The following is a 12133-nucleotide window of genomic DNA, read 5'->3' as shown; positions in this document are numbered from 1 at the left end:
GCTGAAGTAGGAAGCCAAGTACTGAGCTGTGCTATAGGCAAGACGTTGAATATGGGCACAAAAGGAATAAAGGCAGCTTTTTTTGGCAAAGAGGTCTTGAAATAAATTGTATGCAGGAAAATAGTATTTGTGCAAGGGAACTCATGGTCTGAGACTCCCAAAATAACCTTTCTGCATCATTCTGCCTGTTTTTTGCTGTCTCTATTAATATATTTCCTCTCTCATTTTATACACAAAATTCTGAAACATCCATCTCAAACTTTTCATTGTGGTGTAGCAGCATCCTCCCTAACTTGTAAGTCAGGTTATCGGGAAGAGAGACTTTAACAATTGGAAGAAATTTGTCTGGCTCAGAGCTACCTCCTGGCTCAGCTCTTTAGGTTCAGCCATAAACTTTGCTGTATTTGAGTAAGCCAGCAGGTCTACCTCCTCCACAGCAGTTGCCCTGGGATTTGTTGTGATTGCAAGTAGCTGAGTCTTTGGGTTAATGTTTTATCCAATATGTTTGGAGTAGCTGAGGATTGTCACAAGCCACGGAAATCAGGAATCAGCTTGCTCTCTGGTGAAATTTTAATGCAGTCATTGGAATTGTATTAGATTATATAGATCTATGTCTTTACTTCAGTGCACATGGACCAGTCAAGTTCAATTTATTGGGATTTTAAAACCTAGTCTGTTGTCGGACAGCAGGATGTGACATGGCTGTAAGAGGAAGATCTTGTTCATCAGTTTTTACGTGTGTGTTTTGCAGCAGCAGTCAAACTCAAATAGCCAGCATCTAATCCCAAAACTACTAATGCAATTATACAGGGAAAGCAAAGAAGTTTTACGTTTAGTTTGCTCTTCTACTTTTCTATTACTGAAGCTGATATAAGAGAAATGAGGTAAGGGGGGAAAACTTAAACTTGACATCAGCATCTTGGTTGATATCAAGATTGTCCCAGCAGCAGGGTTTTGGTGTAAGAATTATGATGATATTGGGTTGGTGTCTGATGAACTATTTTCATGATGATATTAACCTGTGTCAAGCGTCTTTGTACCAGAGAAACTGTTCTTTACCATCACATCTTTGCAATCTCCACTATGAACTTGCTGTCTTCTGTTTACGTCTGAGTAATACTGTAGAAGTTGTAGTTGCTTTAGTATGTACAACTAAAGTCACATCCCAAACTGGTGTAGATCTGCTGGCAAAAAAATAAAGTGTAAATGCAGCTATGCTAGGGGAAAAAAGGTTATTTTCCAAGTATTGGTTATTGACTTTCAAGAATGGGCACAAACTCTGTCCCTTTCCAAACCATTGCAACTAGGGAATAAGGAATATAATGTTGCATTGCCAGTAGGTGATAATGCTGGTGTATCTTAAGGGGGATACAGTAATTGCAAACCAGTTTGAGTACAGATAAAGTCCCAGCAGAAAGTCTGGGGTTTTAGATTCATAGAATAGCATCATCTGCTCCAGGAATCTCTGGAGGTTATCTGGGCCAACCTTACTCAAACCTTATTCAGGGTGAACTTTGAATTTAAGTCAGGTCTTCTGGAAGATCCCATGGAAGTTTGATTGAACCTGTTAAAGCCAGAGTGAGACATTACCAGACTATATTCTTCGAGGAATAATTCAGCATAAGCAGTGCTCTAACTAGGTTTCTTTCTCCTTTAATTCCTCTGATTACATTACTGATGTCCCACAGCAGGAAATAGGTAAATGCTCTCAGCCCTATTTAACTGGAGAAGTGACTTTGATTTCATTTACTTTTTTATTTATTTTACTTTGAGGGAATTGGAATGAAGATAAAAATGCCTGCCTTATCCAGGCAATGGAAAGAAACTCTGAATCTGAGGGGAAGAGGCAGGGTTTGAAGGAGGAGCTTTTTTGGACTGGTTAATATTACAGGACTTAAATTTGGAGAGATGTTGTGCAGATCGGCAGTGATTAAGAGAGTTCCAAAGGAATCCCAATTTCCCAAATCACATAATTTCCCATACGATGTAAAATAGATGAGGATAAGTAGTACCATATGGGAAAGATATCCCAGGAGAGCTTGTGCTGAGTTTATAAGTACCTATGGCACTTCCTATGTTTGGTTAAAGGCCTCTAATGAGATCAGAATTTTGACATTGTATCTTCTTTTGAAGGCCACAAGAAGTAGGAGAGCTTCATGGCTGGAGATATCAGCCATAAATGGAGAAATAAATTCATTTAACATTCAGAGGGGAACAGTGCCAAGAAAAAAAAGCAGCATTGGAAGTTTGTAAAGAGCAAATCTCTCTGGTCAGCCTCAGTTACTGCATTTGACTAATTAGTGGAGTGGAGGTGATGAGGACAAAGCGAAGAACTGTATTTTAGCAGGGCATTTGGATTTGCTGTTTGGGGAATTTTAGGCAGAAAAATTAAGACAAATCAACTCAGAGACTTCCAGTCTTGTAGGTTACACCTCTAAACAGAAAGGGGCAATGAATGAGTGGCATGATTTTGTGTTCTGAAGGGTGTCCCTTTGGCTCGCTTCTAGAGCTGACCTTTAAAACTCAGCTGAAAGGTGAAGTCAGAAGTTTTCACTTCGAGTTATTTTACATGGATGAAAGAGAAGAGAGAGTGGGGAGAATGCAGTTTGCCTTTCTACACATCTCTTGTAAGCCCTCAGAAACAAACTCGGTTTATCTAGGGAAGATGATGTCTGGATCGTGTGTCAGAGAAAAGCCCCAACAAAGCTTTCAGTCACATCTACTGTCAAGTATATCTGGTCAGTCCTTTGACCTTAGGAGTGATGGTTCACTGTGCATGGGTGATACTAAGACAGAACATCACAGACCTCCATCAAGCCAGTGAATTTAGGAAGGTGTGGGATGGAAGACAGAGCAGACTGTCTGGAAGCACAGACGGTTGTTGCTCGTTTTTTGTTAAACACTGTTGCTACCCACTATGAAGCATTAGCTTAATTAACTCAGGGACAAAATCTTCTGTCTTGATGAAGTCCATCAACATCCAAGGAGTATTTGGTCCATGTTATAAATACGAAAATGAAATGAAGATTTATTTGGGTACAGTCTAATCACAGAAAATCGAGCTTGTCTCAGAGATGAATATACTAACAATTTTAAAAGTAGACAAATTGGTACTCTACCTTGTCATTGCTTATCTGATGTGAGGGTAAATTGACTTAGAACCCTCCTTGTTTTACCTTTGCTTCTCAAAGGTGAATGACATCCTGTAATTAAAAGCAAAAACAAGCTCTTAACACCCACACATTTAAAAAAAAAAAAAGGGGCAACAAAAAAAAGCCTTGTCAGGCTTTTATTACTGCTTGGTATTATCTTCTATTGATATTCCTGGTCTGACATTTTTAGATAATGCGGTCTCAGCTTGGGATTCGTGGATTCCAGTTCCTCTGCTGTGGTGTATTCTTTCGTGGTTAGAATTTTCTGAACTTGCAGCATTAAGATCATTCTAATGATAGAACCAGAACACACTGTTTTCCTTATTTATGCAGCGTGATTTCACTCTTTGCTCTTAATGTTATTTATCATAGTTAGTCTGGTCTTATCCTCTGCCTCCAAAAGTAGGTGATGACTAATGCTTCCAAGGAAGGAAGGCTAACAGAACCTCAGACATCCACAGCTGATTTCAGTCAGGTCTTTTTTTTTTTTTTTTTTTAATATTATTCATCATTTTATCCCTTCTATTTTAAGTTGCCATTCTTGAAAAAATGTTCTTACTCTGTCATCCACCATTTCACAAAAGGTAGCTGAAAAATTGAAGAGAATTCAGAGTAAACATACATGAAAGAATCGAGAAGTCTGCCCTTTATAGGGAGTTTAATTGATACTTAATTTAAATGTTTTAATTTGATTTAACCAACGACCTGGCTGTGTTCTGAAAGGATCTGCATAAGTAAGAGTGGCAGGTCTGTAATGCAGATGACAGGAGCATAACAAAATGCAATGGTTGGAAGCAGAGCTAGCTAAATCTAAAACCAGACATACAGGAGAAGTTGTAATTATGGTGCTTAATTGCTTGTCCAAACAATTTACCTAATGCTGTGTTGGATTCTCCAACACTTGCATTGTTTCAGTTTAGGCTATGTGCGCTTCATAAATATTCTTTAGTTCAACAGAAGCTTTGTGGAGCAGTAGTTGGGTACAGTTCAGTGCAGAAGGGCTGGTCGAGATGGTCAGTGAGAAAGGCTTTCAAAGCAGTGACGTAAAGAAGATTTAGGGGATTTTTTTTCTGGGATGGGGCAGTGAATTTGGGAAGTGGGTATTGCCAGAGTGGTCAGTGAGTAAGGACTCACAGGAAAAGCTTGTAGCAGTCAGATCAGGGACAGAGCTGTTAGTAGTTACTGCTGACCAGGGATGGCCATGGGACAGTGGCAGGCAGAATTTCAGAAGGCTTCAGCCAAGACAGGGAGACATGCCACTGACGAGGAAGCAAAAGGTTGTTGACCCTCTGGGAGGGTTCCCAGGGACAGGGGCTCTGCTAACAAAAGCTTTTCCAACCTTGCTGTGTTAAATGTTGCATGGCTAGATTTATTCAGGTTTGCCAGGAAGGGGCTCATTGAATGCAAACCACATCTGAAGAATGATTTGATTGGGGCAGAAATGTGGGGGCAGCTGTATATTTAACCTATAGGTTAACTTTTCAGTGAAAAATAACTTTTTATGGAAGAAAATACCTCAAAAGTGAAAGGTGTGTTTGCTGGTGGGCCAGAAAAGCACTACCATTATCTACTGGAGATTCTCGTGTTCAATTGCAGGAACCACAGTGACACAGAGAGAGTGACGTAAGAGTAAGTTTAGAGTAAGGGGATTAGTTATAGGCCCAGGTTTCTCTGTCCTTACTTGCCTACATCACAAAATGTTTTGCTGCAAAGGAGCTTCTACCTGAAAATAGGCAATATTGCAGGGAATGGAGAGGGAGCACTGATGGCTTTGTCTGAACTAGCCAGGGTTCTCCACCATGGAGAAGTCTGCAGAGAGGTGGGAGGCTGTGCCTCTCTCCAAAACCCTGTCCCTTACATTCTTCTTTGCTTTTGGCCTTTTACCAGCTGACAAAATGGGGGTAAAATAACAGTAAACCCAGAAGTTTAACTTCAACTGTTAAAAAGAGATTAATTCACTTTCTTTTTTTATGATCTTGCAGAGTAGTTAGGCTAAATTTAATTGAGGCTGGGGAGCTGGGGCTGGAACAGATGAGGAAAAGGGAACTTGCTGAAAACACTGTCAAGGCCCAGATAGCAAAAACAAGTAACAGTAAATGCATAACAGAAAATGAGAGGGGGAGAAAGAGGAAGAGAAAAGGCTAACGGGGAAACAATTAGAAAATACCACCACGGCCAAAACAAAGGCGTTAGAGGTTAGCTGAGAGGAAGCTGCGTGCCAGCTTACAGTCAGCAGCTGAGTTACTGCAGGGTGTTCCTCACACTCCCAAGCTGTCCGTAGGAGCGTTCTGCTCCTTAAGCTCATTCACTGAAATTCTCATTGTCTTCAGCCGTCCTCAGTGCTGTGCAATCTGGCTGCTGAGGCAGACATTCTTGGTTTGTGCATCGTGCAACCCATCCTTGCCATCAGCCTGGCAGGCCATGAGAGCTGAGTGGGACCAAGGCATGCTGCCTGGGAGGTGGTTAAGGAACGTTCCAGAACAGGAACGGTGATAATCTAGTCAGTACTGGGATTTTTTTTCCCCTTGTTTCCTTTGAATCAGAATGGAGATAATGTCCAGGATCTGAGGGTGCTCATGCAGCAGGATGCTCTTTCATATGAAATATCAAGCCAGAGGCTGAAAACCTGTTAGAATTAAACTCCAGGATGCTTTTAGCAATGGGTAAGGTGCAGTTGTCTTCTCATGTAATAACTCTGAAGAGTGAAGACTTGTTCTGTTTTGCTCTTAGGGCTGAGTGCCCTCATTGCTTTCTGATCTTAAAACCTAGATAGTTGCTTGAATTTTATTGCTGCTTGTACAGTTTTGAAGGATGTGGGAGGAGGAAGCATCAGTGTAGGTGAATGTTACTGATGGAGTGACAGTCATTTTCAGGGTTGGTGTTGTTAATGGGAAGTACCAGGCAGAGGGACCGTGGTTCCTGTGCCCTCAGCCTCCACCTGTCATGGCTGGTTTGCTCCCCAGCCCTGTGGGGAGGACCTGCCTTTCACTTCTTGCTTTCAGAATGATGCTCTGCAGTCTTACCATAGATTTGGATGATAGGCAGACAGAGGAGGAAAGTCACATCCTTGCAGCTCAGCCTTGGATACTTGTCCATCTCCAGACTGCCCCTGCCGTGCTCCTGTCTGCCTCATTTCTAGCCAACCTGTGTCTTTTTTTCACTGGTATTGGATTCCTAGTGCAGCTGGCTCACTTTCTAGTATTAGAAATTGTCAAACTACTGTCTGCATGTCAAACAGTCAGACTGCATGGCCAGGAAGAGACAAAACTGTTGGGACTACTGTTTGGCACTTGCCAGTTTCTCTCTCGTGCAAGGAGTGATGGAGGTGGAAGATGACTATAAATTGTCTACTTTCTGGTGTTGGGTCAGACATTGGGACTCAAAGCAGAAATTACTCCTGAAGTGGAAAACCTGTTACCTGAAGTAAATTTATCATACTGGAATAAGCACTTGTTTATATCCGTCAGTTTAAACAGTCATTGCTGTTAGCTGGAAGTTCTGTTCCTGCACTACCATGTGGAGACCTTGATCCTTTCCCCTGACTGACTCAGCACTGCCAATAACAAATTGCTAGGACATGGTTATCCATACAGGAACCCACAGGAATACGTTCTCTAGTTTATACCCAAGAGTCTTCATTTGCTGCTTTGATAAAGGGACTCAATGGAATTTGTTCCACCATGAAGCTTGTAGGATGCAGCCAGGATAAACTGGCAAAATACCTCTGCTCCTAATTCCTGAGAGCTTAGTCTTGACATTTCTAGTGATGTGTGAGCCCAAATAAGGAAATAAAAAAGGGAAACAGTGTCCTTTCTACTTTGTTTTCTCTAGGGCAGACTTAAATATGATATCAGGGATGTCTTCTGCCTGCCTAAATGGTCTTTGTAATCCCGGGGGCCGGTTGAAGAGCTCAGTGTTGCTTGTTTCTTGGAAAACTATGTGTGCATGGAAGTCTTAGCTGTGAGGCACTAGGGATATGCCCAGATAGGCTGGGAGTGGCCCCTCTGAGGGGGTCTGCACCTGCCAAAAGGCCACCTTTCATCTTCCCCCTTTCTGTTTCCCACCCTGCGCTCGGGTGACCGTTCACACCGGTACAGTCCTTGGTGGCATGCCCAGCAGAGCTACAACTCTCTTGCAGCTCAGCCCCAGCAGGTTGCATTTACTGCTGCAGTTAGAGACCACCTCTGTGTGAATCCAGCAGCTCCTCTGCTTTGTCCTGTTGTTCCCAGGTGGAAGTGTCTTTCTACCATGGCAGTCTGCTCACGTCTCCCATGGTTTGGTGCTATCTCTTGCACTGATCTGTTTCCATGAGCAAAACAAATCTTTCCTGTTTGGGTCGCAGCTACCTGCTGGCTTTGGTGGCCTTGAGGAGTTCTGACAGCAAAACAGTGTGTGGGCAAAAGTGACAAAGTACTCAAGAGCTCCAAAATTAGCATTAGCTTTTGTCTGTATGGGGTCTTCATTTCTCCAACACTTCTCAAATCCAGCTCCATAGGATCATCTGATGGTACTGTAGGACTGTCGTTGCTACCCAGCAAGTATGGTTTGTGTGTGGTGAAAAGCACTTGTTTATTGCAATGAACAGGATTTTTATGGGCAACATTTTCAGTAGCATTTGAGTCCAGTTCTCAAAAGTGATGTAGGCTTTTAAGAGGCCAAAGCCAAGATTTTCATAAATAAGTAATGATTTGGGCTGCCTCTGTTTTTTGTTACACAAGTCAAGATGTCTAAAAGGAGCCTGGTTGTCAGCAGTTGTGGGATTCTGGCATTTTTTCAAAATTGATATGCTTTTAAAATGTCTTAAGCTGGGCATTCAGAAATGGAGGCATCAAGAATGATTAGCTGCTTTTGAAATCCTTTTTCTTAAAAGTCTGAATGAAAATCACTGGGGCATGGGGTCCTAAATGACATGTGAAAAAGTGCTAAAAGTGTATTTTGGAAGTGTCTGCCTATCTGTGACTAGACTTGTCCCCAGAGCACCTACACTGTTGTACTTTAATGTACTCACAAAAGCCTAATAGGGAAAGGCAAATACATCACTACTGTGCTGAATGGGTGGTGGGATTGATGGGCTGCTTCAGGGTATCATCCTATCTCTGCTCTGGTTTGAAGAGGAAAAAAGCAATGCTTTTTGTAGGCACCAGCAATAAGCTAATCAGCAACTCTGACCTGCTGGGAAAAGAAAGACAAGTTTGTATGTAAAGTCCTATACATTAGGAACAATATTGTCTAAAGTGAAGCATGCACCAGTTAAACATATTAAAGGGTTTTGTAGGTTTGATTTCATAAACCAGCAGAATAGTAGGAATCCAACCGTTGTTTCCCCAACCTAAATTCCTAATGCCCGTGTGACTTTTTGCCTCTCCTCTCAGATCTGAACCATGTCCCACCCGTCCTGGCTGCCACCCAAGAGTACCAATGAGCCTGTTGGTCATGTTACTGCAAGGATGGAGACCACGCACACCTTTGGGACTCCCAGCATCTCAGTGTCCACCCAGCAGACTCCAAAGAAATTTGCACCTGTCGTTGCCCCCAAACCAAAGTACAACCCATACAAGCAACCAGGAGGTGATGGTGAGTATTTATTTTTTTAGGAAGGAACCACAACTAATTCAGAGAAACTGACTGCTAACACAGGCTGTTCCTGACTTGGTCTTTGTTGGTGAGTTTGTGGGAGCCTCCCTGTTTCAGATCACTCATATCAAGAAGAATGTGAAGGTATCTCCTACCCTTGCTCTGGCTGCCTACCCTTCTGAGAGGTGTAGGGCTGGGGGAGGACATGGGGACAGGTGTTTCTTGGTTTTAATTTGGAAGCAGATCTCCCATGTCCAAGGCTGATACTTTTGAAAGGAAGCTTGTTAGTCTCTGCTGGCATGTGATGATTCAAGGAGCTTGGGCTCGAACAACCCTTTTCAGTATTGATCTATGGGAATATGGGTATAATTGGGGGTTGTAGGGCCTAAGTTTGGCAGAATGAATTTGAAAGTGCTTCCTCTTCTGGCTGGATTGTTTTATTCTTTTCCCTCTACTATGGAACACTCTTGAATATGAAATAATTCAAAGGATATTTATATGACCATTGCAATAGCCTCTGAAACTGTTATGTTAGCAAAACAAATGCCTGCCAGTCACTGCGTGTTGACCTTCTTCTGCCTTCTGCTGTAAAAGTCCTCCTTTCTTCATGTGATTGAGCAGCAAGCATGGGATTTGGGTTCCTGGCTTGTGGACACTTGGGGGGAGGGAGTTCCCAGCATCAGGAGTGCATGGTTGGAAGCGCCTCTGGGGTTTCAAACTGGAAACCTGCCAGTTGGAGCACCCTGGATGCCCCTGGCTGACACTGGAAAGTGTGTGATAGAACCTTACTGCAGCAGAAACAAGGAGAAAGCCAAGGATTTTAGGAAAGAGTGGTAGCTGTCTTGGCAAGGCATGACTTTTCTGTTTGTGGTGATTTACTATGGTTAGAAATGGGTGGAACACTCTTCCTCTCCTCCTCTGCAACCCTCCCTCAAAAGAAAAGCTCAGTTGTATTAAAGAAAATTGCCCAAACAGCTTTTGTGTATGATTTTGGATGCTCTACTTTTTTCCATTGTCACGTTTTCCTCTTTTGTATTGAGTACAATAAGTTAAATATCATCTGTATATTTTTTCCTCTTACTGCTCTATCTTTTGTAAGTTGTATGCATTTTCAGGAAGACTACAGAATAATGGAAAGGAGAAATAAAAACAAAGGAGCACATTAAGTCTTGCACTTGAGTGATTTTGTGAAGTGAAGGATAGCTTGTAGGAAAGTTGGAAAAGTCTGAGTGTTTTGGTTTTTTTCCTCTGCCGCTCTAATTTCAGAGAATTCAGAACAAAAAAAGAAAATGTGTTGGAGGGGGAAAAGCGAAGTCTTATGCACCTGTTCTGCTGCCTTCAGTAACAAAACTTAGCGAGAAATAGGAAGAGAAAGACATTTGGAATTTTAAAAGTAAAAAATAATCCACTTCTGAAATGCAGTGAAAATGTCACCTTCAAGTCAAGTGGAAATTCTTATTTTTCTGACTCTCTTGAAATTAAAAATAATAATGGAAAATAACCCTCTTTTTTCCTAGGAAAACTGTTCTCGATCAATCACTTATTTTTGGGTGAAAAAAGTCAGTATGTCTTGTCAGTGCTTTAGTGATTGTGGGTCTGATTATATGTGACTCAGGAACATTATCACCCTCTAAAATTTATGTTTCTTGGCATTTGGGGAAGGAGGCTTTCCCAAAGAGCACAGCAGGCACTGCAGGCTGAGAAGGGGAGACAAGACACACTAACATTTCTGATGCAACCCTGAGTGTCTGGTCCCACAAACAGTCAGGCATCACCGGGTCTGTTGGAAACTGGGAGACAATCAGGAACTCATAGGGGGACTTCATCAGTGCCAGTCCCTTGCCTTGTCTGATGCTGGGCATTTGGGGATCCTGTCATTATCTGACAGGCCTGGAAGAGCTAAGGGTTGGCCAGGACCTGGTCAGAGACAGGCTTAGTGATGTGACAGCGTGCCTGCAGCTTAAGCTAATCCACTTTCAAAAGGTGACATGCTGCTGGTCGCTGTCAGCAGCCCGTGCAAAGCCATTACCCAGCCATATATAACCCTGAGAACATGAGGCTTCTGGGATCTGGCAGGCGAGAGCAGAGCAGTGAGAAATATTTAGCCCAATGTGCTTCATTCACTTTCTGTGGCTCCCTTCTCCAGGCTTCCTAATTGTTTTTTCAATGACCTCCCTGCTTTTGCAGCAATAATTCATCCTGGGAGACAGCTCCGTGCCCCGTTGGTTCCCTGCGTACAGGGGCACTGTGAGTCATTTTGCCTAAATTTGTTCTCTGTTGGTCACGGGTCTTTCCCATCTGGTTGGCTGTGAGTCTGTAGGTGGGAGAGCTCCAGGATTCCCTCACACCCTGGTGTGTTTTCATCCCTCCTACCCTGCCAGAGCTGCTTTGCTGGAGGAACACGGGGTTTACCTGCTTCCTTCTGCCGGAGATGAGTGGGAGCAGCGGCGCCGCTCAGGGGGAAGGGCTGTGATGGGGCAGAGGGTCACTGTGCAAGTCACAGTCACAGCATTGCCTGCCCCAGCAGTGTTGCTGGAATTGGTTCCCTGCAGCCTTTGGCAGCTGGAATAGTATCTGGAATCTCTCTGGGAGGCTGGTGAATTTTGTTCCTGGTAATTTCTTCAGCCTGTTGCTTTTAACATTCAAGATTGTGCATCCTCTGGCCTTGTGTTTCTTTATTATTATTTTGTAGGTGTGTTGCTTGCATATGGAGGGTCTGTCTGGCTGATCACATTTGTGATTTTATTTCTTGATCATATTGAAAGCACAGGGAAAAGACACTGGAGTGACAATATGGAGCAGGTACTGTGTGCACATGTAGGGGGAGTGACCGTACCCCCGTCTCCCTCCCACCAAAGCATTTCCTTGATCTCACCTTGACTTTGATTTTATTTTTCTTTTCCTGACACCTGCACAAAAATCAGCCAGAAGGTACTGATTAAAAGCTACTTAATGGAAGTTTAAAGGAAGTTAGAAATGGTTACATGACTGAAAAAAGTGAAATCACAACAGCCAACAGTTTATAAACCAGCAGCGTTTTAATGTAATTTGAAGCACTCAATGTGTGTGTGGTTTAGACCAGTGAAGTGAGCAATTTTGCTGGTGCTGCCAGCCCCCTCCTTGCTATTTGCCATGCTGAGTTGCTGCAACTTGTTTCAGACTATATTTATCCACTCATCAAAGCAGAGACCATTTCTTTCTATTGCAGAGATCTGTTTTGGGGGCCCCTGGGTATGACTGCAGTAGTGGTAGAAATAATAATGATAATCATCATTATCATCATCATCAGTAAGACCAGCTCTGCCTAACATTCTGCACAGGTCTCTGCCATGCAGAGAGCTGAAAAGGCGGGCACAGCTGTGTTTTTATAGGTCCTACAAACACCAGACCAGACTTCATGTTCTGTG

The 12133-nt window shown here is 42.9% G+C and overlaps 1 protein-coding gene across 1 annotated transcript in view; it reads left to right on the top strand.

The window, feature by feature from the left end:
* Nucleotides 1–12133, top strand: part of LOC113987753 (LIM domain containing preferred translocation partner in lipoma) — a 322953-nt gene that overhangs the window by 108344 nt on the left and 202476 nt on the right. Inside the window, exon 6 of the mRNA XM_039378007.1 lies at nucleotides 8525–8726. Coding sequence (XP_039233941.1) covers nucleotides 8534–8726 — 193 coding nt within the window. The 5' untranslated portion in view covers nucleotides 8525–8533. The remainder of the gene's footprint in view (nucleotides 1–8524; nucleotides 8727–12133) is intronic.

This window comes from Pipra filicauda, unplaced genomic scaffold (genome assembly GCF_003945595.2).
Source record: "Pipra filicauda isolate LSUMZ 115617 unplaced genomic scaffold, ASM394559v2 scaffold98_size3848907_pilon, whole genome shotgun sequence".
In the NCBI taxonomy this organism is placed as follows: Eukaryota; Metazoa; Chordata; class Aves; order Passeriformes; family Pipridae; genus Pipra; species Pipra filicauda.
Note: the sequence above shows the minus strand (reverse complement) of the source record. Positions and strands in the feature narration are given on the sequence as shown.